This window comes from Carex rostrata, chromosome 27 (assembly GCF_964058835.1).
Source record: "Carex rostrata chromosome 27, lpCarRost1.2, whole genome shotgun sequence".
NCBI classification, from domain to species: Eukaryota; Viridiplantae; Streptophyta; class Magnoliopsida; order Poales; family Cyperaceae; genus Carex; species Carex rostrata.
Genome location: NC_135944.1, coordinates 3,470,553 through 3,498,265, shown reverse-complemented (window position 1 = coordinate 3,498,265; position 27,713 = coordinate 3,470,553). Strand labels below are relative to the sequence as shown.

At 35.3% G+C, this 27,713-nt stretch overlaps 2 protein-coding genes and 4 pseudogenes across 2 annotated transcripts; all 6 read right to left on the bottom strand.

The window, feature by feature from the left end:
* Positions 1–3,163: 3,163 nt before the first annotated feature.
* LOC144544952 (SKP1-like protein 11 pseudogene) lies at positions 3,164–3,640 on the bottom strand (annotated as a pseudogene).
* A 2,423-nt stretch (positions 3,641–6,063) lies between these two features.
* Positions 6,064–6,540, bottom strand: LOC144544953 (SKP1-like protein 11 pseudogene; annotated as a pseudogene).
* Positions 6,541–9,011: 2,471 nt separating this feature from the next.
* On the bottom strand, positions 9,012–9,488 carry LOC144544951 (SKP1-like protein 11 pseudogene; annotated as a pseudogene).
* A 2,419-nt stretch (positions 9,489–11,907) lies between these two features.
* Positions 11,908–12,402, bottom strand: LOC144544947 (SKP1-like protein 1A pseudogene; annotated as a pseudogene).
* Positions 12,403–15,582: 3,180 nt separating this feature from the next.
* On the bottom strand, positions 15,583–18,417 carry LOC144544954 (protein FATTY ACID EXPORT 5-like). The gene is made up of 3 exons (XM_078293510.1): positions 18,098–18,417; positions 17,401–17,488; positions 15,583–15,886 (listed from the first exon to the last, which is right to left on the bottom strand). Exons 1-3 carry the CDS (start codon positions 18,294–18,296, stop codon positions 15,814–15,816), a joined length of 360 nt encoding a protein of 119 aa, XP_078149636.1. The 5' UTR covers positions 18,297–18,417; the 3' UTR covers positions 15,583–15,813.
* Positions 18,418–21,135: 2,718 nt separating this feature from the next.
* Positions 21,136–25,449, bottom strand: LOC144544852 (uncharacterized). The gene has a single exon (XM_078293390.1). The coding sequence runs from the start codon at positions 25,447–25,449 to the stop codon at positions 21,136–21,138; it is 4,314 nt and encodes a 1,437-aa protein (XP_078149516.1).
* Between the last annotated feature and the right edge of the window lie 2,264 nt (positions 25,450–27,713).

Genomic DNA, 27,713 nt, shown 5'->3' with positions numbered 1-27,713 from the left:
AAAATAACATTTCAATAAAAAAAATAATATAGACTAAATGACAAATAATATATTTTAAATGACATATATACATATATAGCATTCTTTAAATGACATATTTTATTAAATAACATATAATTTTTTTTTGATATTTTTGATATATTTTCTAATAAAAATGAAAAATAATATTCCTTAAATGATATAAAAATATGGAAATAAATGAAGACATGACCAATCAATTATCAATCAATCTGAAATTTTTTTAAATGACATTTAAAAATTAGAAGAAAATAAGGATCAATAAAAAAAGATGATACAATTTGGATGTGACAAGTAATTGTCTTAATAAATTTAGATTTCTACATGTAAAAAAATATTAAAAAAAATACATAGAATTCAAAAAAAGCAATTTTTGTAACTACGGACAATTCTTTTCAAAATGTTACTAGTACAAAAATGTACTCTTCTAGCGTCTATTTCTAACGGTTTAAATCATTTGTAGTCCGAAACCGATTTACTAAATGTGTAATGAAATGGACATTAATTCGTACCATGTTTTTGAGAACAACTATAATTTCAACCCTTGAAAGTCTGATTCTCCGAAAGTGAAAATAAGAAAAATTAAAACAATAATTCTTTTAGAAAATATTATTAACAATAATTAAATAATCATAATAACATTCAATTACAATCAGAATTAGTAATAGACTTGATAACTTAAAAAAAAATTAAAACAATAAACACTGAAAATTAAAATTAAACTTAGTTACTGGTTGACCTTTTATTTATAATTTATTATGACAACCGATTGCATAACTCTTGTCTAATATATTCAAGATGTATTGTACTTATTTGGGAACCACGGATTTAGTGTATTGGTACGAGTCCCGTTACTCTAAGAGAGACGTAGATTCAATTTTTCAGAAAAAAAAAATATGATAGAGAAAAAGTAAATTGTTGTCTAGTCCAATTCCTATTTACTTTTTTTCCACATTAATCTCCTATCAATTTAATTTTTTTTTTTTTTTTGAAACCTTGACAATGGCTGATCAATTAAATTCTTGTGGGCTATTATTTATTAGTTACAATTCTACAATTCAGCATATCATCGAAGTTACAGATGTTCATCATTTGACATTCTGGCAAAGCTTAAGGCCATGATAATGATTTGAAGGCTTCGTCCTTCAAGGATAATAGATATATTACCAATATAATAAGACATAGAAATAACAAATTTTAATATTTCAATAGAAAATCAAACTAAGAAAATTCAAACAATAACAGCAGTCTCGATCGCATGCTGAGTCAAAAGGAAATTGAACAGTCAACACTCCAAGTAACGAAATTCTATGTACGAAAATATATTCCTTTTGAAGTTAAAGAATCCATTATCTTGGCAAAAAACACTTTATCACAATTTGAATGAGCACTTGACAACCAGTCTTTGGTTTAGTGGGACTCATTTTTAAATGATAGAGCTTGAATTTTAACTGTGTCGGTGTAATTTTCATATAATAAAGCACTCATTTTTATTGTACATATACTGTATGCTTTCTGCATTAGTGTTAATTAGCTGTAAGTAATGCTCCTTATTCTGGCAGGATAATGATGCTGGGTCAACTGCTATGGTTATGAGTAGTAAACAAATTGAGATTAATGAATTATCAGATCATGTTCTCAACTGGTTCAAACCGTTCTCAATAATTTAAATTTAAAGTATCTTTGGACACCAACTTTTATGTTTTCCCTAATCTAAGTTTAAAGTATGTTTGGTATGAAATGAATTTATTGTTTTAATAGTATGACAACCCATAATGTTTGCCTACAAAAATCTGTCAATTCTATAGTGCTCCTATTTGTTGCTTTGTTAGTAATGTTTTTTTGAAAAATCAACAAACTACTCGTACTCCAATAATGGCACAAGCAGCCCGGCTGCGTGTTATGACTTTGACCTCTAGTGCACAAATGCTTATTCAGGACTTCAAATTTCGACTAATTATAGAATCTCTTCAGTAACACAATTTATATGAAATTAGATGTCATTTTAATTTCACTAGTCAAATATAGACTGCATAAAGTCACACTTATTCATATTATATTAAAAAATTGCATGAAATGTTGTCATATTTTAGTACATATTATACATCTGACATTCATAATAATTGAATATTATTTAATTAGCTAATGCAAAACTTCTATGATTTGTTTACTGGTTCTTTTGGTACAATTACTTTTGCAATTTCAATTAATAAAGATGTCCCACGTATTTTGCTAGTCATGGTGCTAGTTATGAAAATTTGACTTGATTATAAGGACTTCAAAATTATTCACAAGTTTTCTGAATGTTTTAAAATTTGTGAATTATTATTAAATTAATTTTCCAAATTATTAAACATATATGAAGCTTCATCTCAATATATAAAACCAATTTATGTGAGTAAGAAAAGTAGACACATTTGTTTTATGTCCACATATCAATATTTAAATTTATCATAAAATAATTATTAATGTAAACGTCAAAAAAAAAGGAAACAATATATGTGAGGAAGAAGATAGACATATTTGTTTTATATCTACATGTCATTGTTTAAAATTTAAATGATATATGATCACAAAAGAATTATTTATGTAAATGTCTATAAAACGATGAAACATGAAAGCCGTACCATTGTGGTATGTGTCATGTAAATAAAAAATAGATATATTCGAATGAATCAATTTATATTTTGCTAATTTTGCAAAATCTTTTTTCAGTAAATTATTCAACAAGTACTTATGTAACCTAACTGTTTTTTCATCTTTGGGAAATAGATGTCTAGCACAATATCTTAAAATAATGGGTATATGACTGCTTTTCGCTCTAATAATAGTGCATGTATTAAAAGCTTACTGTATAATAAATAATTTATTAAAATTATGTGTACTTATTAATAACTAGCAATAATGTCTTAGCATTGTATTATTATTTTTTCAGACAGTATATTTGTGTGAGACCAAACACATTTTTAATGCGCAGATAATTGCTTGTAGCAAAAAAAATATGGTCACAATAGCTAAACAATATAAATAATGAAATAGACTATGAAAACCTAGCTAACAACGAAACAATATAAGTAATGAAACATACTTTGGAAACCTAGCTAGTAAATTACATATTGTTTTGTTGGAGATATGAAATTTCTAATCACTCAAAAGCCCATTGATTTTCACGGCGAATCTCATCTTCCTCCTCTGGAGTGAAATCATTTTCAATGTTGAAGATTTGACGAATCTCCTCGGGACTCTTCCCCTTTATCATGTTAGCCACTTTTTGGCATGCCAGATTCAATAGCTCATTGATATCTAGAAAATTTGCGGCCAGGATGATTTCGTAAAGCTTATCCAGATCAATATCAATGAAGTTCTCATCCCACTTCTTGAGATCCTCCTTTGATATATTAGGATTGCTTTCATCTCCGGTGACATGTTTCTTGCAATACTCAATCACAGTCGAGAGGATCTTAGCATTGACATTGGGTACTGGGATAATGCCCTCCGTGCCATTGTCTTCTATAATGTGGCGGATTGATTGAGACATAAGAGCTACTGCCTCGGAAACCATAAAGTATTCCCCGTCGATGCTCCTTAGCAAGATCATCTTCTCAGCTTCATTCTTTGCCATTTTTTATTAGATTCAAATGGGCAAAGTAAACAAAGGGTCGGAATACGAGCTTTCAGAAAGAAGAGGGAGAGAGATCCTGGGTTTTGAAACCAGCAGGTGCCTTTCGACGTCAAACTATTATGGTATTAAATAGGAAGCGAGAATGCAATCACATGTTCTTTATTTAAACATATTATTTTTGGACTAACGAGTCATGTCTATATTCGAAATTGTTCTTTAATAAGCAACACTTTAAAATAACCTCTTGTTTTTTAAACTAATTTTTTTTTTTTGCAAGAATTTATTTTCAAATTGCTATTTTGAGCGCACATATTCTAAATTATACCAAATTTCCATCAATAAATAATGTCCCTTATAATAGATCCATACTTATAATACAATGATCAACCGAAACATATACCACACTGGTTAAAGATAGTACAATTCTTGGATTATATAACATGAAATCTATATAATTAGAATTATTTTGGCTGCGATCTACTCATATATACGAAATTAACCAAAAAAAACTTCACAATCTTTTTATATTAGACAAGTTTTACTTTCACTATGCAATTTTATATGTCACAATATAGGCAGCATTAACAATTCAACATGTTAATTAAAAAAATATTGATCATGGGATTGTCATTTTTGTTAGTATAAAAATATGAATTACTGTGTACAGTTATATATATTATATGGATTATGTATCCAAAGCTCTATAATAAGTTTGTCTTGTGAGAAAAAGATAGATTAGAACTTGTTGGACGGATATTTTTTTTTCTAATTATTATTATTTGTTACTAAAACAAGGATAATAGAGTTTGAAAGTTTATAATACCTCTCTTGAATAAATTGTAAGCAGAATCACCAAACCTAAAAGTAAATAAGAATATTGAGGTTATATCAGGTATATATAACAAAAAAAAATCATCTTGCCCTTAAAATTTACTTTGAGCGTTCAAAAGAACATTATCCTTTATTTTGAGAATTTTTGTTCTTCCTACATGACATACCTATAATTTCACACCCCAACTCTCCGTATAAGAGTAGTACAAGAGACAACCCATTATGCTTGCCTACAAAAATCTATCAATTCTATAGTGCTCCTATTTGTTGCTTTGTTAGTAATGTTTTTTTGAAAAATCAACAAACTACTCGCACTCCAATAATAGGAGCAGCCCGGCTGCGTTTTATGAGTTTGACCTCTAGTGCACAAATGCTTATTCAGGACTTCAAATTTCGACTAATTATAGAATCTCTTCGGTAACACAATTTATATGAAATTAGATGTCATTTAATTTCACTAGTCAAATATAGACTGCATAAAGTCACACTTATTCATATTATATTAAAAAATTGCATGAAATGTTGTCATATTTTAGTACATGTTATACATCTGACATTCATAATAATTGAATATTATTTAATTTGCTAATGCAAGACTTCTATGATTTGTTTACTTGTTCTTTTGGTACAATTACTTTTGCAATTTCAATTAATAAAGATGTCCCACGTATTTTGCTAGTCATGGTGCTAGTTATGAATATTTGACTTGATTATAAGGACTTCAAAATTATTCACAAGTTTTCTGAATTTTTTAAAATTTGTAAAAATTATTAAAATAATTTTCCAAATTATTAAACATATATAAATGAAGCTTCATCTCAATATATAAAACCAATTTATGTGAGTAAGAAAAGTAGACATATTTGTTTTATGTCCACATGTCAATATTTAAATTTATCATAAAAGAATTATTAATGTAAACGTCAAAAAAAGGAAACAATATATGTGAGGAAGAAGATAGGCATATTTGTTTCATATTTACATGTCATTGTTTAAATTTAAATGATATATGATCACAAAAGAATTATTTATGTAAATGTCTATAAAACGAGGAAACATGAAAACCGTACCATTGTGGTATGTGTTATGTAAATAAAAAATATATATATTGGAATGAATCATTTTATATTTTGCTAATTTTGCAAAATCTTTTTTGAGTAAATTATTCAAAAAGTACTTATGTAACCTAACTATTTTTTCATCTTTGGGAAATTGGTGTCGAGCACAATATCTTAAAATAATGGGTATATGACTGCTCTTCGCTCTAATTAATAATAGTGCATGCATTAAAAGCTTACTGTATAATAATTAATTTATTAAAATTATGTATACTTATTAATAACTAGCAATAATGTCTTAGCATTGTATTATTATTTTTTCAGACAGTATATTTGTGTGAGATCAAACACATTTGTAATGCGCAGATAATTGCTTGTAGCAAAAAAAATATGGTCACAATAGCTAAACAATATAAATAATGAAATAGACTATGCAAACCTAGCTAACAACGAAACAATATAAGTAATGAAATATACTTTGGAAACCTAGCTAGTAAATTACATATTGTTTTGTGGGAGATATGAAATTTCTAATCACTCAAAAGCCCATTGATTTTCACGGCGAATCTCCTCTTCCTCCTCTGGAGTGAAATCATTTTCAATGTTGAAGATCTGACGAATCTCATCTGGACTCTTCCCCTTTATCATGTTGGCCACTTTTTGGCATGCCAGATTCAATAGCTCGTTGATATCTAGAAAATTTGCGGCCAGGATGATTTCGTAAAGCTTATCCAGATCAATATCAATGAAGTTCTCATCCCACTTCCTGAGATCCTCTTTTGATACATTAGGATTGCTTTCATCTCCGGTGACATGTTTCTTGCAATACTCAATCACAGTCGAGAGGATCTTAGCATTGACGTTGGGTACTGGGATAATGCCCTCCGTGCCATTGTCTTCTATAATGTGGCGGATTGATTGAGACATAAGAGCTACTGCCTCGGAAACCATAAAGTATTCCCCGTCGATGCTCCTTAGCGTGATCATCTTCTCAGCTTCATTCTTTGCCATTTTTTATTAGATTCAAATGGGCAAAGCAAACAAAGGGTCGGAATACGAGCTTTGAGAAAGAAGAGGGAGAGAGATCCTGGGTTTTGAAAGCAACAGGTGCCTGTCGACGTCAAACTATTATGGTCTTAAATAGGAAGCGAGAATGCAATCACGTGTTCTTTATTTAAACATATTATTTTTGGACTCACGAGTCATGTCTATATTCGAATTTGTTCTTTAATAAGCAACACTTTATTAACATAACCTTTTATTTTTTAAACTAATTTTTTTTTTTTGCACGAATTTATTTTCAAGTTGCTATTTTGAGCGCACATATTCTAAATTATACCAAATTTCCATCAATAAATAATGTCCCTTATAATAGATCCATACTTATAATACAATGATCAACCGAAACATATACCACACTGGTTAAAGATAGTACAATTCTTGGATTATATAACATGAAATCTATATAATTAGAATTATTTTGGCTGCGATCTACTCATATATACGAAATTAACCAAAAAAACTTCACAATCTTTTTATATTAGACAAGTTTTACTTTCACTATGCAATTTTATATGTCACAATATAGACAGCATTAACAATTCAACATGTTAATTAAAAAAATATTGATCATGGAATTATCATTTTTGTTAGTATAAAAATATGAATTACTGTGTACAGTTATATATATTATATGGATTATGTATCCATATATGCTAATGAGATTCTATAACAAAAAAAAAAATCATCCAAAGCTCTATAATAAGTTTGTCTTGTGAGCAAAAGATAGATTAGAACTTGTTGGACGGATATTTTTTTTTTCTAATTAGTATTATTTATTACTAAAACAAGGATAATAGAGTTTGAAAGTTTATAATACCTCTCTTGAATAAATTCTAAGCAGAATCACCAAACCTAAAAATAAATAAGAATATTGAGGTTATATCAGGTATATATAACAAAAAAAATTCATCTTGCCATTAAAATTTACTTTGAGCGTTCAAAAGAACATTATCCTTTATTTTGAGAAATTTTGTTCTTCCTACATGACATACCTATAATTTCACACCCCAACTCTCCGTATAAGAGTAGTACAAGAGACAACCCATAATGTTTGCCTACAAAAATCTATCAATTCTATAGTGCTCCTATTTGTTGCTTTGTTAGTAATGTTTTTTTGAAAAATCAACAAACTAGTCACACTACAATAATAGCTTGAGCAGCCCGGCTGCGTTTTTTGAGTTTGACCTCTAGTGCACAAACGCTTATTCAGGACTTCAAATTTCGACTAATTATAGAATCTCTTCGGTAACACAATTTATATGAAATTAGATGTCATTTAATTTCACTAGTCAAATATAGACTGCATAAAGTCACACTTATTCATATTATATTAAAAAATTGCATGAAATGTTGTCATATTTTAGTACATGTTATACATCTGACATTCATAATAATTGAATATTATTTAATTTGCTAATGCAAGACTTCTATGATTTGTTTACTGGTTCTTTTGGTACAATTACTTTTTCAATTTCAGTTAATAAAGATGTCCCACGTATTTTGCTAGTCATGGTGCTAGTTATGAATATTTGACTTGATTATAAGGACTTCAAAATTATTCACAAGTTTTCTGAATTTTTTAAAATTTGTCAAAATTATTAAAATAATTTTCCAAATTATTAAACATATATAAATGAAGCTTCATCTCAATATATAAAACCAATTTATGTGAGTAAGAAAAGTAGACATATTTGTTTTATGTCCACATGTCAATATTTAAATTTATCATAAAAGAATTATTAATGTAAACGTCAAAAAAAGGAAACAATATATGTGAGGAAGAAGATAGGCATATTTGTTTCATATTTACATGTCATTGTTTAAATTTAAATGATATATGATCACAAAAGAATTATTTATGTAAATGTCTATAAAACGAGGAAACATGAAAACCGTACCATTGTGGTATGTGTTATGTAAATAAAAAATATATATATTGGAATGAATCATTTTATATTTTGCTAATTTTGCAAAATCTTTTTTGAGTAAATTATTCAAAAAGTACTTATGTAACCTAACTATTTTTTCATCTTTGGGAAATTGGTGTCGAGCACAATATCTTAAAATAATGGGTATATGACTGCTCTTCGCTCTAATTAATAATAGTGCATGCATTAAAAGCTTACTGTATAACAATTAATTTATTAAAATTATGTATACTTATTAATAACTAGCAATAATGTCTTAGCATTGTATTATTATTTTTTCAGACAGTATATTTGTGTGAGATCAAACACATTTGTAATGCGCAGATAATTGCTTGTAGCAAAAAAAATATGGTCACAATAGCTAAACAATATAAATAATGAAATAGACTATGCAAACCTAGCTAACAACGAAACAATATAAGTAATGAAATATACTTTGGAAACCTAGCTAGTAAATTACATATTGTTTTGTGGGAGATATGAAATTTCTAATCACTCAAAAGCCCATTGATATTCACGGCGAATCTCCTCTTCCTCCTCTGGAGTGAAATCATTTTCAATGTTGAAGATCTGACGAATCTCCTCTGGACTCTTCCCCTTTATCATGTTGGCCACTTTTTGGCATGCCAGATTCAATAGCTCGTTGATATCTAGAAAATTTGCGGCCAGGATGATTTCGTAAAGCTTATCCAGATCAATATCAATGAAGTTCTCATCCCACTTCCTGAGATCCTCTTTTGATACATTAGGATTGCTTTCATCTCCGGTGACATGTTTCTTGCAATACTCAATCACAGTCGAGAGGATCTTAGCATTGACGTTGGGTACTGGGATAATGCCCTCCGTGCCATTGTCTTCTATAATGTGGCGGATTGATTGAGACATAAGAGCTACTGCCTCGGAAACCATAAAGTATTCCCCGTCGATGCTCCTTAGCGTGATCATCTTCTCAGCTTCATTCTTTGCCATTTTTTATTAGATTCAAATGGGCAAAGCAAACAAAGGGTCGGAATACGAGCTTTGAGAAAGAAGAGGGAGAGAGATCCTGGGTTTTGAAAGCAACAGGTGCCTGTCGACGTCAAACTATTATGGTCTTAAATAGGAAGCGAGAATGCAATCACGTGTTCTTTATTTAAACATATTATTTTTGGACTCACGAGTCATGTCTATATTCGAATTTGTTCTTTAATAAGCAACACTTTATTAACATAACCTTTTATTTTTTAAACTAATTTTTTTTTTTTGCACGAATTTATTTTCAAGTTGCTATTTTGAGCGCACATATTCTAAATTATACCAAATTTCCATCAATAAATAATGTCCCTTATAATAGATCCATACTTATAATACAATGATCAACCGAAACATATACCACACTGGTTAAAGATAGTACAATTCTTGGATTATATAACATGAAATCTATATAATTAGAATTATTTTGGCTGCGATCTACTCATATATACGAAATTAACCAAAAAAACTTCACAATCTTTTTATATTAGACAAGTTTTACTTTCACTATGCAATTTTATATGTCACAATATAGACAGCATTAACAATTCAACATGTTAATTAAAAAAATATTGATCATGGGATTATCATTTTTGTTAGTATAAAAATATGAATTACTGTGTACAGTTATATATATTATATGGATTATGTATCCCAAGCTCTAGAATATATAAGTTCGTCTTGTGTGCAAAAGATCGATTAGAACTTGTTGGACGGATATTTTTTTCTCCAATTAATATTATTTATTACTTAAACAAGGATAATAGAGTTTGAAAGTTTATAATACCTCTCTTGAATAAATTGTAATTAAGCAGAATCACCAAACCTAAAAATTAAGAAGAGTATTGGGTAACTATCAGGTATAACAAAAAAAATATCATCTTGCCCTTAAAATTTACTTTGAGCGTTCAAAAGAACATTGTCCTTTATTTTGAGAATTTTTGTAACATACCTATAATTTCAGACCCCAACTCTCTGTATAAGAGTAGTACAAGAGACAACCCATAATGTTTGCCTACAAAAATCTATCAATTTTATAGTGCTCCTATTTGTTGCTTTGTTAGTAATGTTTTTTTGAAAACTCAACAAACTACTCGTACTCCAATAATGGCACGAGCAGCCCGACTGGGTGTTACGACTTTGACCTCTAGTGTACAAATGCTTATTCAGGTCTTCAAATTTCGACTAATTATAGAATCTCTTCAGTAACACAATTTATATGAAATTAGATGTCATTTTAATTTCACTAGTCAAATATAGACTGCATAAAGTCACACTTATTCATATTATATTAAAAAATTGCATGAAATATTGTCATATTTGAGTACATATTATACATCTGACATTCATAATAATTGAATATTATTTAATTTGCTAATGCAAAACTTCTATGATTTGTTTACTGGTTCTTTTGGTACAATTACTTTTGCAACTTCAATTAATAAAGATGTCCCACGCATTTTGCTAGTCATGGTGCTAGTTATGAAAACTTGACTTGATTATAAGGACTTCAAAATTATTCACAAGTTTTCTGAATTTTTTAAAATTTGTGAATTATTATTAAATTAATTTTCCAAATTATTAAACATATGTGAAGCTTCATCTCAATATATAAAACCAATTTATGTGAGTAAAAAAAGTAGACATATTTGTTTTATATCCACATGTCAATATTTAAATTTATCATAAAAGAATTATTAATGTAAACGTCCAAAAAAAAGGAAATCATATATGTGAGGAAGAAGATAGACATATTTGCTTTATATTTACATGTTATTGTTTAAATTTAAATGATATATGATCATAAAACAATTATTTATGTAAACCTCTATAAAACGAGGAAACATGAAAACCGTTCCATTGTGGCATGTGTCATGTAAATGAAAAATAGATATATTAGAATGAATCAATTTATATTTTGCTAATTTTGCAAAATCTTTTTGAGTAAATTATTCAAGAAGTACTTATGTAACCTAACTGTTTTTCATCTTTGGGAAATAGATGTCTAGCACAATATCATAAAATAATGGATATATGACTGCTTTTCTCTCTAATAATAGTGCATGCATTAAAAGCTTACTGTATAATAATTAGTTTATTAAAATTGTGTATACTTATTAATAACTAGCAATAATGTGTTAGCATTGTATTATTATTTTTTCAGACAGTATATTAGTGTGAGACCAAACACATATGTAATGGGCAGATAATTGCTTGTAACAAAAAAAAATCGTCACAATAGCTAAACAATATAAGTAATGAAATAGACTATGAAAACCTAGCTAACAACCAAACAATATAAGTAATGAAACATACATTGGAAACCTAGCTAGGTGGTAGATTACATATTGTTTTGTTGGAGATTTGAAATTTCTAATCACTCAAAAGCCCATTGATTTTCACAGCGAATCTCCTCTTCCTCCTCTGGAGTGAAATCATTTTCAATGTTGAAGATCTGACGAATCTCCTCAGGACTCTTCCCCTTTATCATGTTAGCCACTTTTTGGCATGCCAGATTTAGTAGCTCATTGATATCTAGAAAATTAGCGGCCATGATGATTTCGCAAAGCCTACCCATATCAATATTAATGAAGTTCTCATCCCACTTCTTGAGTTCCTCCTTTGATATATGCAGATTGCTTTCATCAGCAGCAACAATTGCCTCTCCGGTGACATGTTTCTTGCAATACTCAATCACAATCGAGAGGATCTTAGCATTGACATTGGGTACTGGGATAATGCCCTCCGTGCCATTGTCTTCTATAATGTGGCGGATTGTTTGAGACATAAGAGCTACTGCCTCAGAAACCATAAAGTATTCTCCGTCGAAGCTCCTTAGCGTGATCATCTTCTCAGCTTCATTCTTTGCCATCTTTTATTAGATTCAAATCGGCAAATCAAACAAAGGATCAGAATACGAGCTTGAGAAAGAAGAGGGAGAGAGATCCTTGGTTTTGAAAGCAACAGGTGCCTTTCGACGTCAAACTATTATGATCTTAAATAGGAAAAGAGAATGCAATCACATGTTCTTTATTTAAACATATTATTTTTGGACTCACGAGTCATGTCTAAATTTAAATTTGTTCTTTAATAAGCAACACTTTAATGTATCCTTTAACTATTTTTTTTTTTTTTGCAAGAATTTATTTTCAAAGAGCTATTTTGAGCGCACATATTCTAATTTACACCAAATTTCCACCAATAAATAATGTCCCTTTTAATTAGATCCATAATTATAGTACAGTTATCAACAAAAGTATATAACACAATGGTTAAAGATAGTACAATTCTTTGATTATATAACATGAAATCTATATAATTAGAATTATTTTGGCTTTGATCTACTCATATATAAGAAATTGATCTGAAAAAGTTCACAATCCTTTTATTTTAGACATGCTTTACAATCATGCATTATGCTATTTTATATGTCACGAGTAGAACTAGGGTGTTCTTAAGCTCACCAAAGTGTTTGATGAACTTAATTCTAAAACCCATCAAATCAGTTTCAAATGACAAATCTGAACCGTTGAAATATGCCTGCTTTACGAGTGATGCGTCTACATGTGAAAATGTTAAACATTCAAATTAATTTAGTATAGAGTCAAGCGGTCAAAAAATATTCAAAAAATGAATACACTAAAATTAATTTATTAACCTTCTAATTTTGACCCTAGTTCTACTCATATGTCACAATATAGACAACTTTAACATTTCAACATGTTAATAATAAAAAATATAGATCATGGGATTATCATTTTTATTAGTATAAAAATATGAATTACTGTGTACAGTAAGGATTACGTATCCATATATGCTAATGAGTTCCTATAAGAAAAAAAAATCATCCAAAGCTTTGTAATAAGTTTGTTAATTAGTATTATTTGTTGGACGGATATTTTTTGCTAATTAGTATCATTTGTTACTAAAACATGGATAATAGAGTTTGAAAGTTTATAATACCTCTTTTGAATAAATTGTAACTTTTATGCATAATCACCTAACCTAAAACTTAAGAAGAGTATTGATGAGGGTTATATCAGGTATAACAAGAAATAAATCATCTTTCCCTTAAAATTTACTTTAAGTGTTCAAAAGAACACCCTCCTATTTTAAGAATTTCTGTTCTTCCTACATGACATACCCTTAATTTCACACCCCAACTCTCCCTATAAAAGTAGTACCAGAGGCAACCCATAATGTTTGCCTACATAAATCTATCAATTCTATAGTGGTCCTATTTGTTGATTTGTTAGTTATATTTTTTTGAAAAATCAACAAACTCCTCGCAGGCTGCATGTTATGACTTTGACCTCTGGTGCACAAATGCTTAATCAGGACTTCAAATTTCGACTAATTGTAGAATCTCTTCAGTAACACAATTTATATGAAATTAGTGGTCATTTTAATTTAACTAATCAAATATAGACTGCATAAAGTCACACTTATTCACATTGTCTTAGAAAATTGCACGAAATGCTGTTATATTTTAGTACATGTTATACATCTCACATTCATAATAATTGAATATTATTTAATTTGCTAAAGCAAGACTTCTATGATTTGTTTATTGGTTCTTTTGGTACAATTACTTTTGCAATTTCAATTAACAAAGATGTCCCACAAATTTTGCTAGCGTTTGATTTTTAATCGTAGCGTTCGACCGCAATGGAGTGCTTTATCTCTAGTTTTAATCGTAGCGTTTGATTTTTAATTGTGTTGGTGTACTCTTCATAGAATAAAGCACTCATTTTTAATATATACATATAGTGTATGCTTTCTTCATTAGTCTTAATTAGCTGAAAGTAATGCTCGATTCGCTAATTAACAAGATCATGATGCTGGGTCAAAAGTCAAACTCACAGATGTTATGGTTGTGAGTAGTAAACAAATTGAGATTGATGAATATTGTCATTTCAGTTTCTTAACTGGTTGAAGCTGTTCTCGGTAATCTAAGTTTAAAATATCTTTGGACACCAAGTTTTATGTTTTCTCTAAATACTTCCTTCATTGATAAAAACAAGACTAATGCAAAGAGTTTTCCTATGAAATGAATTTATAGTTTAATAGTAAGGAAATTATAGTGAGATCATGTTATAATTAGTTTGGCCATTACTACATTCAATTGATCATGTACATAGCAAGTCATTTTTATCTTTCTTGTACAAAACAGGTTGGCATGACTTCCAATTTTAAAATTTCGTAGTTTAATTATTGATCTTAGTATACTATATATGATACCTGTTTAGAATCTTAAAAAGTGAGGCAGGTCTGCCTGTTAGGATTGTTGACTAGGAAAATAGTTCAATAATTGTGCCCTTAAATTTGTTGTTTCTGTTAAATCCACCATTCTATTTAAGAAATCAACTTCACATTACAAGATTTGGGGTAAATATTTCACAGAGCTGGTTTGGCTTCATGCAGCACACTAATAATATAATTTTGTATTGCCTATATTAATCATGTGCTGCATGAAGACAAACCAAGTTTGTCAATATCTTCACCCAACATTTGGCATAATCAAGTTCATTATGTAGATCTCAATATTGAAGATATTCTTCATAAATGTAGTTTCACCGAAGAACAACCTAGGACTAATAATTTTCTTAGTTAATTGAGAAGATTCATAATTTTTTTTTTGTTTTTTTTTTTTATATTTCTATTCTTCAGCTTATTTTTTTGCAAATCTCAAAGCAGCACGAAAAGATTAGGTTCAACTTTGAATAAGGCATTGAGACAAGAAAACTGCGGAGTAGGTCCAACTTTAGATTTGATGGGCTCTATGACTGTCCGACTCGAATTAAGATCTCTACACTTCACTTTAATATTCGTGCAGGTATCAATTTTTGTGTGCACGGATCTTCAAGCAGATCAGACAGTCTCGAACAAGAAACCCACTCATTTTTTTTACACAGTTTAGACCTGTTTATATTCTCTTGTATAAGCACTTCCCTAAAATGATAAATATGATCATTGCTTTATGTCAAATTAACATAAATGATGGCATTTCAGTTAAGCCTATCATCATATACAAGATATCAAAAACCACAAAAGAAGTAATTTAGTGTGCCAATGAGGATAAATGAGATAATCAAAACCTCAAAAAAAGTACTATCATTACAGAATCAATTCATCCCTATTTTCACTTTGTTGCTAGAAATATTGAATTTAATCAAATCGTGGTTAAATCTATAAGTTCAGTACATCTACAGTAACTGAGTTCTCATAATACATGCATGAACCTCACAATAATACATCAACTTACAACTTAACATGCTACCTTTCACTCAGACTTGGCTGGAATATGATTACCTCCTGTTGCGATCTTGTATAGATAGAATAATGCCATGACAGCACTGGATTATGAAGAAAAAAAATTAATTCTAAGAAAATAGGCAAATAATCAAAAGTAGTACACACTCAGATCAGGGTATTTTGGTAAAATAATAATTGGTGAAAATATTTGACTTATGCCATCCACTACGATGCCGGAGGATAACATTAGCATTCTTAATGCCTCGACTCCAGATCAGATAAAACCAATATCCAAATCAAAATTATGAAAAGATTGAAAGGCAAATCAATTTCCACTTTTACAATTTTTGGATGTGGTATCAAGTTCCCCAAAATAATTTTCTAACAAAATAAGTATCCTCATTTTCTCAATCATAAAGAAAAAAAAAAGTTATAACATAACATCCTCTCGAAGGGATAGCTTTCTGAAAAAGTGCAAGTAATTGTTTCCAATAAATGAATTTCGCTAATAAAACTATGGTATGGTACAATAAACATAAGAGGTGGGCTCCGGTGCTTGGGGAAGTAAAAATGTTGTTTTACTTCCGCCCATATATTAATTTTCAAAGTTCAATCAGTAGATCAGAACTGGTCAACCTTATCCACATATTAAAATGTGTTTGCAATTTTTTTTATTTTTGGAAGTCAAAATTGTGGAGTGTAGACCATAAAAAAACAGTGATTTAAAAAAATTCTACAAAAATATAATTTTTTTAATCAAAAATATAAAATTTGGTCTCCAAGCACATTTTAATATGGAGATCATATTCAACTGTTCGTATTGACTGTTAGGATTTTGAATTCGCAAATTATGGGCAAGAAGTAAAACACAAGCTTTACTTCCCAAAGCTTGGTAGCCACCTTAACTGTTCAATGCATAAAACTTTTTATTCAGAAGTATTAACATAGAATTTTATCTGATTCATGTTTGTCATTGTATAAACTCCTGGAAGTTAAAAATCGAAAACCTATATTTTCTTGTAACAACTGGATAATCATAAGCAGTAAAGGTAGTGAGTGGCATTCAATATCCCCCATTTATGTAAAATTTATATATAGCATATTTTGTCTAAAACAATTATTTTTTTCAAGAAAGTTCATACATGACCCACATAAATAGGTGAAAATTGTTCTATTGTTGACTCCCGTAATTACATTTAAAGGTTTTTCTGTAGTCAATGCATGTTGTTATGGTAGACAATCCAAATGAAGATATAAAAACAAACAAAAAAAAAAAAATCCAACTTTACTAATAATTGTCAGTACTTTATCTTGATACATTTAGGTAGTGGTTCCAGATCCTAAATTCTATTGGATCCATTTTGAGGTTCCAAATGAAGACCAACATAAGAAAAAGCTCACTATTTAAATTCAATTGTGCATCCAGCATCAAGAAGCTTGAACCATTTTGTCAGATAATAGATTTCAATTGTAGGTACAGTGCTAGTTGAACCAACTGGTACAGTAAGACATAGGTACAATGCTGGTTGAACCAACTGGTACAGTAAGACATGCTCTTCACTACACCATAAAAAATGGTTACAATTAGATAAACAGAGAGAGAAAAGGAACAAACCTGAGACCAGCAACGACTCCAGCTGGCATTATCTTGGAAGTTTCTAGATACCTTTGCCCCATCACATATGTTAATCCTATCGAACAAACTGCACAATACAAACAAAATTATAAAGTACTGTAACCACAAGTATAGTCTCATATTACTGAACAAGCTTCTATTCACTTATCAGAAATTATTTTTCTCCAGATACCTGTAGCAAGCACTGGTAAAGGCCTAATCTTTTTATTTTTTCATAAAGAAATTAATTCGAACAGTTTTTAAAAATAAATTTACAAAATTCTTTAAGAATATTAATCACATTGGAATAATTTTAGTCCATAGTGATCCCAATTTCAGAGATTTTAAGTTCAATTTAACATGCCTACCTACTTGATCCATCAAAACAGTGAAAAAAAAACAAGTACCAACAAAATCACAGTTATAAGCATTCAACCAAATCCCCAATTTGTCTAAAATGCTCAACAATTTAACAAAAAAGAAAAGTACTTGTAGTTTTAGTTTACCAGCAATCCCAATTTGAGGATTTCAGAAATTTTCAGTTCAATTTAACATTCCACCTACTCGATCCATCCAATCAGTGACAAAATTCAAGTACCAACAAAATCATAGTTACAAGCATTCAACCAAATCTCCAATTCCTCTAAAATGCTCAACAATTTAACAAAAAAGAAAAGTACTTGTAACAAATACATACGGGTTTCAAGGGCCAAAGCGAAAATTGAATTGCGGCGCTTGTGAAATGCCTGTAGGCTGAGGTATCCAGCAAGGAGGAGCACCAGGCCAGATCCAGCGCCGCCAGCGAGAGAGGCGGTGCTACCTCGCTTAAGATAACCCAGAACGCCACCAGCTAGCACCGCCAGCCCGTACGGTATCGTAAAGCAGAAATCGTGCATTTTGTTCTTCTTGGTTTCTCTCTTTCTCTCTAAAGTTTAGATCTGAATGTTGAACTTTGGAGAAGTTTGACCATTGATCGAAGATTTGAATTGATAAATTGAATAATAGAGAGGTGGGAGAGCTGATTTGTTTAATTTTCTTTTCCGAAAGTGGTTTGGTTTTGGTGGGGCGCTGGCTTTGTTCTGTGGGGTCCAGTTTTCAGTGATAGAAACATTCTCTCCAGTAGTTTACATTGCTGTGGGAGTCCAGTACATAATAATCAACCGTATCTTACACGGCAAATATTTGTTTCTGACCATCGAACTGATGAGTGTGATGTGATTCTGGTACGTTTGATCCGCTTTAAGATATGTGCAAACAAATATTAAAATAAATATGCACGCATATTAAAGCTGATAGGGCGAACAAGAAACCATCCGACTAAAACCGGACCAGACCAAATCAGATAGTTGGACCGAAATAAACTGTTGCTACTAAACCGGTAAGAAACAGTTTATTGAATTGATGTTTTATAAGAACTTGTAAATTGTAATCTTTCTTAAAAAAAAATTAAGGGATCGACTAACAGTCCTCCTATTTCAGTTCTCTATCTGTCCCCCGCACTAAAAGACAAAAAAAATAGTTAAAACGTGCTAACTACCACCAAAGAGCAAGATTAATGCTATTTTATTAATAGTCAAAACGTATAGTATTCATACCTACGAATTTATAGTATTCATACTTATTATCAGAACCATTCATCATATGTAAACACAAGCTGGAGGGGACCAGTAACGACCAGGGGGACCACTGACGTCTTGTGACAGCCTGGATTGGGGACCGCAATCGTCTGAAAGCGACATTTGCCAAAATTGGGGATCACTACAGCGAAACTATATTGATACGGGCTATGTGAGGTAGCAGGCCGTATGCTAAAATTGGGTTCAACTGGGCTCGTCCTGCTATAGGTCACAGGCCGAGAGATGATCAACTCAGAGAGATCAAGGGATGATCTCGGATTTCGAACTCCGGAGGTCAATAGATTACCTCGGAGATAAGGGAATGGACCCCGGAGATATCGTACTCTGTCCTATCTGATATCTCGGAGTATGAATATAAGAGAGCAAGTGTGTAAGAGAGTAGGGGTGTCCGAGAGTAATGGTGTATCTCTGCGTTCGCCCTTTTCCTGTGAAAGGGATGACCTTATATAGCATTCTCTACGTACCGCCTTCCCCCTACCAGGGTAAGGCAGAACGTGAATCAGTTATACGGTTATGTGAGCGTGGCCACTTATGATCGTGTGATCGTTGCCGTTAGGAGGACGAGGTCAGTAACCGGCGTGGCTACCAGTTATAAGTGGTTATTTGACTCAAGGAAGCTTTTGGGGCTTTTATCCTCCGAAGCGTAGGCTGTCTAAGCCGTTTATTGGGCCGGTTTATTATGGGCCTCAATCGTGGACTTTGCATTGTATCCCGGGTTGGCCTCGCAGAACGAGGTCCTAATCCCGGCCTTGTTCATGGCCCATATTGAAGCTATATGGGCCACGGAACATGGCCCTATCATTAGCCCCCGAAGTCAAAAGATATCGCATACGGATGCTTTTGACTTGAAGTCATTTACGAACACTAAGGCCTAAAAATAAAGTATCTCGGGATGAAAAATAAACATTTCTTATTACTTTTCCCACCTTACATTTATTGACTACTTGTGAACACAAAAAGTTACAATAGACCCCTAAGTCGGAAAAGCTTATTCGGAATCGGACTGCCATTGTTTGTATTTCCTTTTCGGAGTATATCGTCGTTTGGATAAATATTTCGCGCAGGGCTGGCAAAAGAAGGTTCGCCACCTCGGGTCATCCTTATCCTTTGGTAGGTATTCCGTTATACACGGGGGATGCCGTGCTTCTTTGCATTCCAAGCATGTGAACATTTCTTGTCGTTTTCCATACTGTTTGCACGTCGGACAAAAATCTACCTTATCTCGGGAAGAAACGCTGTTGTCCGAATTTTGTCTGAGGTGGGTACTCATAGCGTATTTTCTGAGTTTAGCGGCATATGTCCGATGTTTTCAGATTATATATAACAGTTCATACAGACGCGGTAAATTTATTATTATTATTATTATTATTATTATTATATATATATATATATATATATTTTTTTTTTTTAAATTTGAAAGTCGTTTGGGGCCCCCGAGGTGTGGGGGTAGTAATAGAAATGGTTGTAATAATTAAACATGGCCCTCCTGCTGGGAGGGTATAACAGTTGTTTGCGAAATTGGTCCCCGGGTTGTGGGGATGCAACAGATATTTTATGTAACTTATTACTTTTTTCCTTTTGTGCTTGAAATGGTGCTTTTACCTTGATCCCGATGATGTATCACCTTGTACTTTGTAGTGTAGGGGAACAGGACTGATCGTTTTGGTCCGCGAAGTTTGTTCTATCATCGTAAGAGCTTACGCTGTGTGCGGGCCTTGAGGTCCGTTCTGCGGCTATTTTGAGCTTTCATTAATAACGGATCTCGCCGTGCAGTTTGTTGCGAGGTTCAATTTGCGGCGATCTTTTTAATACGTGAAGTCCGATCTGTCTCCCTTCGAGCTTTCCTTATTGATGGATCTTGTCGTAACGTATGCTTGTGAGGTTCAATTAATCGCTTATAGAGCTTTCGTTGTTTATGAACCTCGATATTATGTAATACGTGAGATCCAATCCGTCGCCCCGTGGGCTTTTGTTATTTACGGACCTCGTCGTAGTGTATGTTGCGAGGTTCAATTCGTCGCTTATAGAGCTTTCGTTGTTTATGAACCTCGATATTATGTAATACGCGAGATCCGATCCGTCGCCCCGTGGGCTTTCATTATTTACGGACCTCGTCAAAATGCTTCTTTAGAGTGTGGAAATGCTCATGGTATTTACGCAGCTTGTCATCGATCGTTCGGCATTTCTCGTTGAGTTGTCGCACTGCTAACTCAGAATCGCTATGCAGGCAGATTTCTCGAGCACCTACCTCTTTAGCGAGTCTCAAACCCGTGATTAGTGCTTCGTATTCCGCCGTGTTATTGGTGACCGGGAATTGAAAATGCAGTGCGTAATTCAACAACTCTCCTCGCGGTCCAATCAGGGATACTCCAGCCCCTGCCCCTTGTAGCGAAGAGGCTCCATCCACGTATAGTTTCCATTGCCTTTCCAATTCCGCGGGCGCGTCGGAGTACTCAGCTATGAAATCGGCGAAAATCTGGGATTTGAGTGAGCTCTGAGGGTGGAAAGAGATGTCAAACTCGGATAGTTCTAGTGCCCAAGCCAGTAAGCGTCCGGATGATTCGAAATTCGCGAATGCCTTTTTTAACGGTACTCCCGTGTATACTTTGATTGGGTGGGATTGGAAGTATGGTCTGAGTTTCCGACTTGCCTTGACAAGGGCGTACGCGGCTTTCTCAATGTGGGTGTATCTTGTTTCCACATCCCGCAAGACGTGGGATACGAAGTAAATAGGCTTCTGTTCCCTACCTTCTTCCCTTACTAACGCGGCACTTACCGCGTGTCCTGTTGTTGCGAGGTACAATACTAGGGATTCCCCTGGTGAAGGTCGGCTAAGACATGGAGGGTTGGCGAGGTATTCCTTGACTTGTTGGAAGGCTGCGGCGCATTCTTCTGTCCATTCGAATCTCGCGGACCGTCGCATCGCTTTGAAGAATGGGAAGCATACGTCGCCCGACCGTGCTATGAACCTGTTGAGTGCGGCTAACCTCCCCGTCAATGTTTGGAGCTCTTTCAAATTCCTAGGAGGCTTCATGTCCAATATTGCTTGAGACTTAGAGGGGTGGATTTCTATACCTCGCATTGAAACCATGAATCCTAAGAACTTACCCCATGTCAGTCCGAAGAAACTCTTCTTGGGGTTGAGCTTCATGTCAGCCCCGTTCAATGTCGCGAATGCCTCCTTAAGGTCCTCGATATGCCCTATTTCAGACATACTTTTTACGAGCAAATCATCTACGTAGGCTTCCATATTACGCCCAATCTGCTTAGCAAACACTCTATTGACCATACGCTGAAATGTAGCTCCGGCGTTTCGCAGGCCGAAAGGCATCATCTTGTAACAGTATAATCCGGAGTGTGTCGTGAACGCAGTTTTCTCCTCGTCTTCTTCGCTCATTCGTATCTGATTATACCCCGAAAAGGCGTCCATGAAACTCAAGAAAGCATGGCCCGAGGTAGAATCTACCAATTGATCAATCTTGGGTAGTGGGAAAGGGTCTATGGGGCATGCCTTGTTCAAGTCTGTGTAATCGATGCACATCCTCCAGTCCCCGTTAGATTTTTTGACTAAAACGGGGTTAGCTGTCCATTCCGGGCAATCGACATTTCGGATCACTCCCGCGTCGAGCAGTTTTGCCACTTCTTTTGTGACCGCCATTCGCCGTTCTTCCCCCATGTTGCGCTTCTTTTGTCTAACCGGCTTAGCTTCCGGTTTTACATGCAGTTTGTGCTCGGCAATATGCCGCGGGATTCCGGGCATGTCGGCAGCGGTCCAGGCAAACACGGCTTGGTTTTCTTGAAGGAAAGCGATCAACTCGTTTCTAGCCTCCCCCTGAACTGTTTTTCCTATGTTTACCAATTTTCCTTTTCCTACTTCGATCTGTTCTATCTCGTCTGTCGGCTCTAGTTGGGTTTTGGATTCGGTGACGTCCACAGGGTCTAGTGGGAACTCAGTGCCCGGCGGCATAAAGTCTGCGCTGGGCCTTAACTTAATTTCACTTGACGATGGGTTTCTCGCAAGCCTCTTGTCTACTTGGTGCACTGCTCCCTTGTGTTGGGAAATAGAGGTAAAGTAACATTCTCGGGCTATGCGTTGTTGCCCGCATTCTTCCCCAATGCCCTGATCTGTGTAGAACTTGATTTTTAGGTGGGGAGAAGATACGATCGCACCTATCCGGTTTAAGGTTCCGCGACCGAGTATCGCATTGTACGCCGAGGGGGCGTCGACGACCAGAAAATCTACCATTGTTTCAACAATCCTAGGCAGGGTACCAAAGGCGACTTTAAGCCGTACCATGCCTTTTGGTCGCAAAGTATCTCCCGTGAAACCAATCAACGGTGTGGTGACCCTTTGGAGCATCTCGGATTTTAAGTCCATTTCCTTGAAGGCGGGGAAATACAAGATATCTACGGAACTACCGGTATCGATCATGATTCGTCGAACCCGGTGTGTGCCAATTTTCAAACTGAGGACGATCGGGTCGTCGTGCGGCCCGATTATATTCCCTTGGTCTTTTTCCGAAAAGGAAATTTCCTCATTAGTCCGAGGTCTCTTTCTGTCGGGAGGTACATCCGAGACTAATATGGTCGGGAACTGCCTGACCTTGTCTCGAGGTAAACGCTTACGCACGATGTGTATGCTTCCCCCACTAATCATGTTTATCACCGGACTCGGTGGTCTCGCGGGCTGACGAGGTCTCTCATTGCCGTTGTCCCTATTAACTCCTTCTGGCCTTCTATCTTCAGTCTTTCGTCGATAGGGTATCTTCTTTTTAAAATCCCGTGCCCGGCCGTTATACTGCCACATATATTTCTTATAGAAGTCGGGATTGATAAACTCGGTCAGTTTCCCTTCGCGTGCCAGTTTTTCCAGCACGTCCTTGAGCTGGAGGCAGTCGCCCGTGGAATGGCCGTCAGAGTTATGGTACAAGCACCGTTTGTTGATGTCTCGTACTTCGAACAAATCTCGGGGCAACGGGGGCGGCAGCTCAAATCTTTCCCTTACAATGTGGAACATTTCGTTTCTCTTCCTGACGAAGGGGGCATAGTGGGTAAAATGCGGACGGTATCTCTCATCGCCCAAATCCCTCCGTCCTTCGTCCCGTTCTCGCGGCAATCTCCGGGGGGGATTCTTGCCGCTTGTTCTTTCTTTCTTCGGCGTGTCAAGTGTGACTATCTTTCGGGGGGAGCGAGACCTCAGCCGCTCAGATCCGTCTTCATCTTCTTCAGTCCGGATGTACCCTTCCGCGAAAGCTGCAAATTCCCTGAGGGTCTTGACATTCTTGCGGCACGCGTCATACCTTAGGTTGCCGGGACCACCCTTACGAAGTCCTTTCTTAATCGCAGCCACGGCAAACTCTTCATTCAGGTTTTGGATCCTTCGCGATTTCTGTATGAAGCGATTGACAAATGTCCTGGTTCTCTCCCCCGGTTCTTGTACAATATCCAAGAGCATCTCACACGTTACCTGAGGGGGTTTGATGACAATGTATCGCTCTAGAAAGCGCTTGGCTAGATGTTTGAACTTTCTGATGGATCCCCGGGGTAATCCCATGTACCAATCCCATGTTTCACCCGATAAGCACGTGGTGAAGACTCTGCACATGATCGGGTCTGTGGCTCCGACGAGGCGAAGCCGTTCTTGAAAGCTATGCATGAAATTATGGGGGTCCTGCGTATCTCCGCTTCCTCGGAAATTTGGCAATGTAGCAGGATACTTGAAGTCCGCCATGGATGCCTGGTAAATATACTTAGAAAGCGGTCCCTTGTTGACGCCGAAAGGTCTATTGCACTCCGTGCTCCTTCCGACTTCCATCCCAGCCAACTCCCGAGCGACTCCCTTCTTTACTAAATCCCGGATGGTCGCCATGTCAACAGCTGTTGACTGAGTTTGGGGCGGAGTGGGTCGACGGCGGTTACTGCGAAAAGTAGTGAAAGGTCCTCGGTTGGAACGTTTGGTGAGAGTTGGTCCTCCCTTAGGTGCCGTGCTACCTGTGTCCGATGTATCCTTCCCAGTGCTGTAACCTTCCTTTTCTCTTTCCTCGGACCTATCTTCGCTCCAGTCTTCGTCTTCTTCATCGTCACCGTCGTTATCGCTGTCTCCTCCACCGCCTTCCGTGGTCCGAGCTTCATGCCCATCCTTGTCCTCCGACTGTTCTTGATCAAAATCTGGCAGGAGGTTGCGCCCCGTCTTCGCCGGTAATCTCCTGGCGGGTTCATTGTCCATTCGGCCATTACGGAGGATGTTGGTCGTTGGGTGACAGGGTTGTGAAGGAGGTAGCGCGGCAAAATGATAAGGGGTCGCTATTGAGCCCGGCTGCAGGGTAGGATCCGCGGGAGGAGTCACGTAAGGGTAGTGGTAGGGAGAGGGATACCAAGGCAAGTAAGGATGAGGGGGAAGCCAAGGCGGCATATTCCCCTAGGGTGTATCGGCCGTCTTGTGAGGTGTAGGTTTCACTTTCACTCTTCTCGAACGGCGGGTAGGGTTGGCTTCCTGAGAATGTCCTGCAGGGTGGGTCGCTCCATCTTTCGGTCGATCCGGGTTATGGACAGGGGCGACAACCCCGGGCCCCGCGGAAGGGTCCCTATCCCCTGTTGGGTGGTCGGCACTTCTGGGAAGGGAGGCAATATCACCCTGAGCGGACTCCGGCATCTTCGAAATGAGATCAGAAAGCCGGTTAAGGTCGTCGGTGTTGGTGGGTGGTTTACGCGTGTTGGTAGCCATGTCGCTCTTTGGTAAGGAAGGCACCACGGTGGTTGATACGGGCTATGTGAGGTAGCAGGCCGTATGCTAAAATTGGGTTCAACTGGGCTCGTCCTGCTATAGGTCACAGGCCGAGAGATGATCAACTCAGAGAGATCAAGGGATGATCTCGGATTTCAAACTCCGGAGGTCAATAGATTACCTCGGAGATAAGGGAATGGACCCCGGAGATATCGTACTCTGTCCTATCTGATATCTCAGAGTATGAATATAAGAGAGCAAGTGTGTAAGAGAGTAGGGGTGTCCGAGAGTAATGGTGTATCTCTGCGTTCGCTCTTTTCCTGTGAAAGGGATGGCCTTATATAGCATTCTCTACGTACCGCCTTCCCCCTGCCAGGGTAAGGCAGAACGTGAATCAGTTATACGGTTATGTGAGCGTGGCCACTTATGATCGTGTGATCGTGGCCGTTAGGAGGACGAGGTCAGTAACCGGCGTGACTACTAGTTATAAGTGGTTATTTGACTCAAGGAAGCTTTTGGGGCTTTTATCCTCTGAAGCGTAGGCTGTCTAAGCCGTTTATTGGGCCGGTTTATTATGGGCCTCAATCGTGGACTTTGCATTGTATCCCGGGTTGTCCTCGCAGAACGAGGTCTTAATCCCGGCCTTGTTCATGGCCCAGATTGAAGCTATATGGGCCACAGAACATGGCCCTATCATATATATTATTCATATATAAATAAAGAAGTATTCATATCTAAACAAATGAAGTATTCATATTGACGATTACGAAGTATTCATACATGTTTGAAATAATTTATACAATTCAAAATTCAAAGTCAGATTCATCTCTCTCACCCCACCTCTTCCAAGAAGTATTCATACTGACGATTACGAAGTATTCATACATGTTCAAAATAATTTATACAATTCAAAATTCATTGTCAAATTCATCTCTCTCACCCACCTCTTCCAAAAAGTATTCATATCTAACATGAAGTATGCATATCTAACAAATGAAGTATTCATATCTAACTAATGAAGTACTCAATATCTAACAAATAAAATATTCATATATATAACTATTCATATCTAACTAATGAAGTATTCACACATGATACTAACAATATTCACATCTGACACTAATAATATTCACACCTGCCCAGATTGGGACCAAGAAATATTCTCAACAGACTAGTATGCATATCTAAAACAATGAAGTATTCATATCTAACTAAAGAATTATTCATACTGACGATTACAAAGTATTCATACATTTTCGAAATAATTTATACAATTCAAAATTCAAAGTCAGATTCATCTCTCTCATCCCACCTCTTCCAAGAAATATTCATATGTAACATGAAGTATGCATATCTAACAACTGAAGTATTCATATCTAACTAATGAAGTATTCATATGTTGCACTGTGACAACCTTCGCCGGGCTAGCATGAACCCCCTCCAATGGTGCACCATGCTCTCCCCGCCGAATCTTGACGGTGCACCATGCTCTCCTCGTTGGATCTCGACGGTGGACCATGCTCTCCTCGCCGGATCTCGACGGTGCACCACGCTCTCCTCGCCGGATCTCGACGGTGCACCACGCTCTCCTCGCCGGATCTTGACGGTGCACCACGCTCGCCTCGCCGGATCTCGACCGCCATCACAACTGTCGGTTGTTTTTTATACTCTTGTCATGCATTTCATGAATGAGATTTGTTTCTATGCTGTCTTTTTAAGTTGAATTATGGGCTGGCTGTTATGGGCTTGTGGGCCCTTTGTAATCTTCAGACTTTTGTTCCTTGGATACGTTTGGATCGTCCAAGGATTAGTGTAAGAATAGCGATTTTTGAATTAGTAGTTGAGAATAACGCTAACCCAAGAGATTAAAAAATAGCACTAACTTTGACTATTTCGGATTAGCTTAAATGTTGTTTGAATTGTATGTTTGGAATAACAATGGAAGGAAGGGA

Excerpts from the sequence above, each read along its gene's own strand:
- LOC144544954 (XM_078293510.1), bottom strand. The coding sequence starts at position 18,296 with ATGCACGATTTCTGCTTTACGATACCGTACGGGCTGGCGGTGCTAGCT. Across the intron at positions 17,489-18,097 it reads CGCTTTGGCCCTTGAAACCC|TTTGTTCGATAGGATTAACA; the intron begins GTATGTATTTGT and ends TGTATTGTGCAG. Across the intron at positions 15,887-17,400 it reads GGAGTCGTTGCTGGTCTCAG|TGCTGTCATGGCATTATTCT; the intron begins GTTTGTTCCTTT and ends TTCATAATCCAG.
- LOC144544852 (XM_078293390.1), bottom strand. The coding sequence starts at position 25,449 with ATGCCGCCTTGGCTTCCCCCTCATCCTTACTTGCCTTGGTATCCCTCT.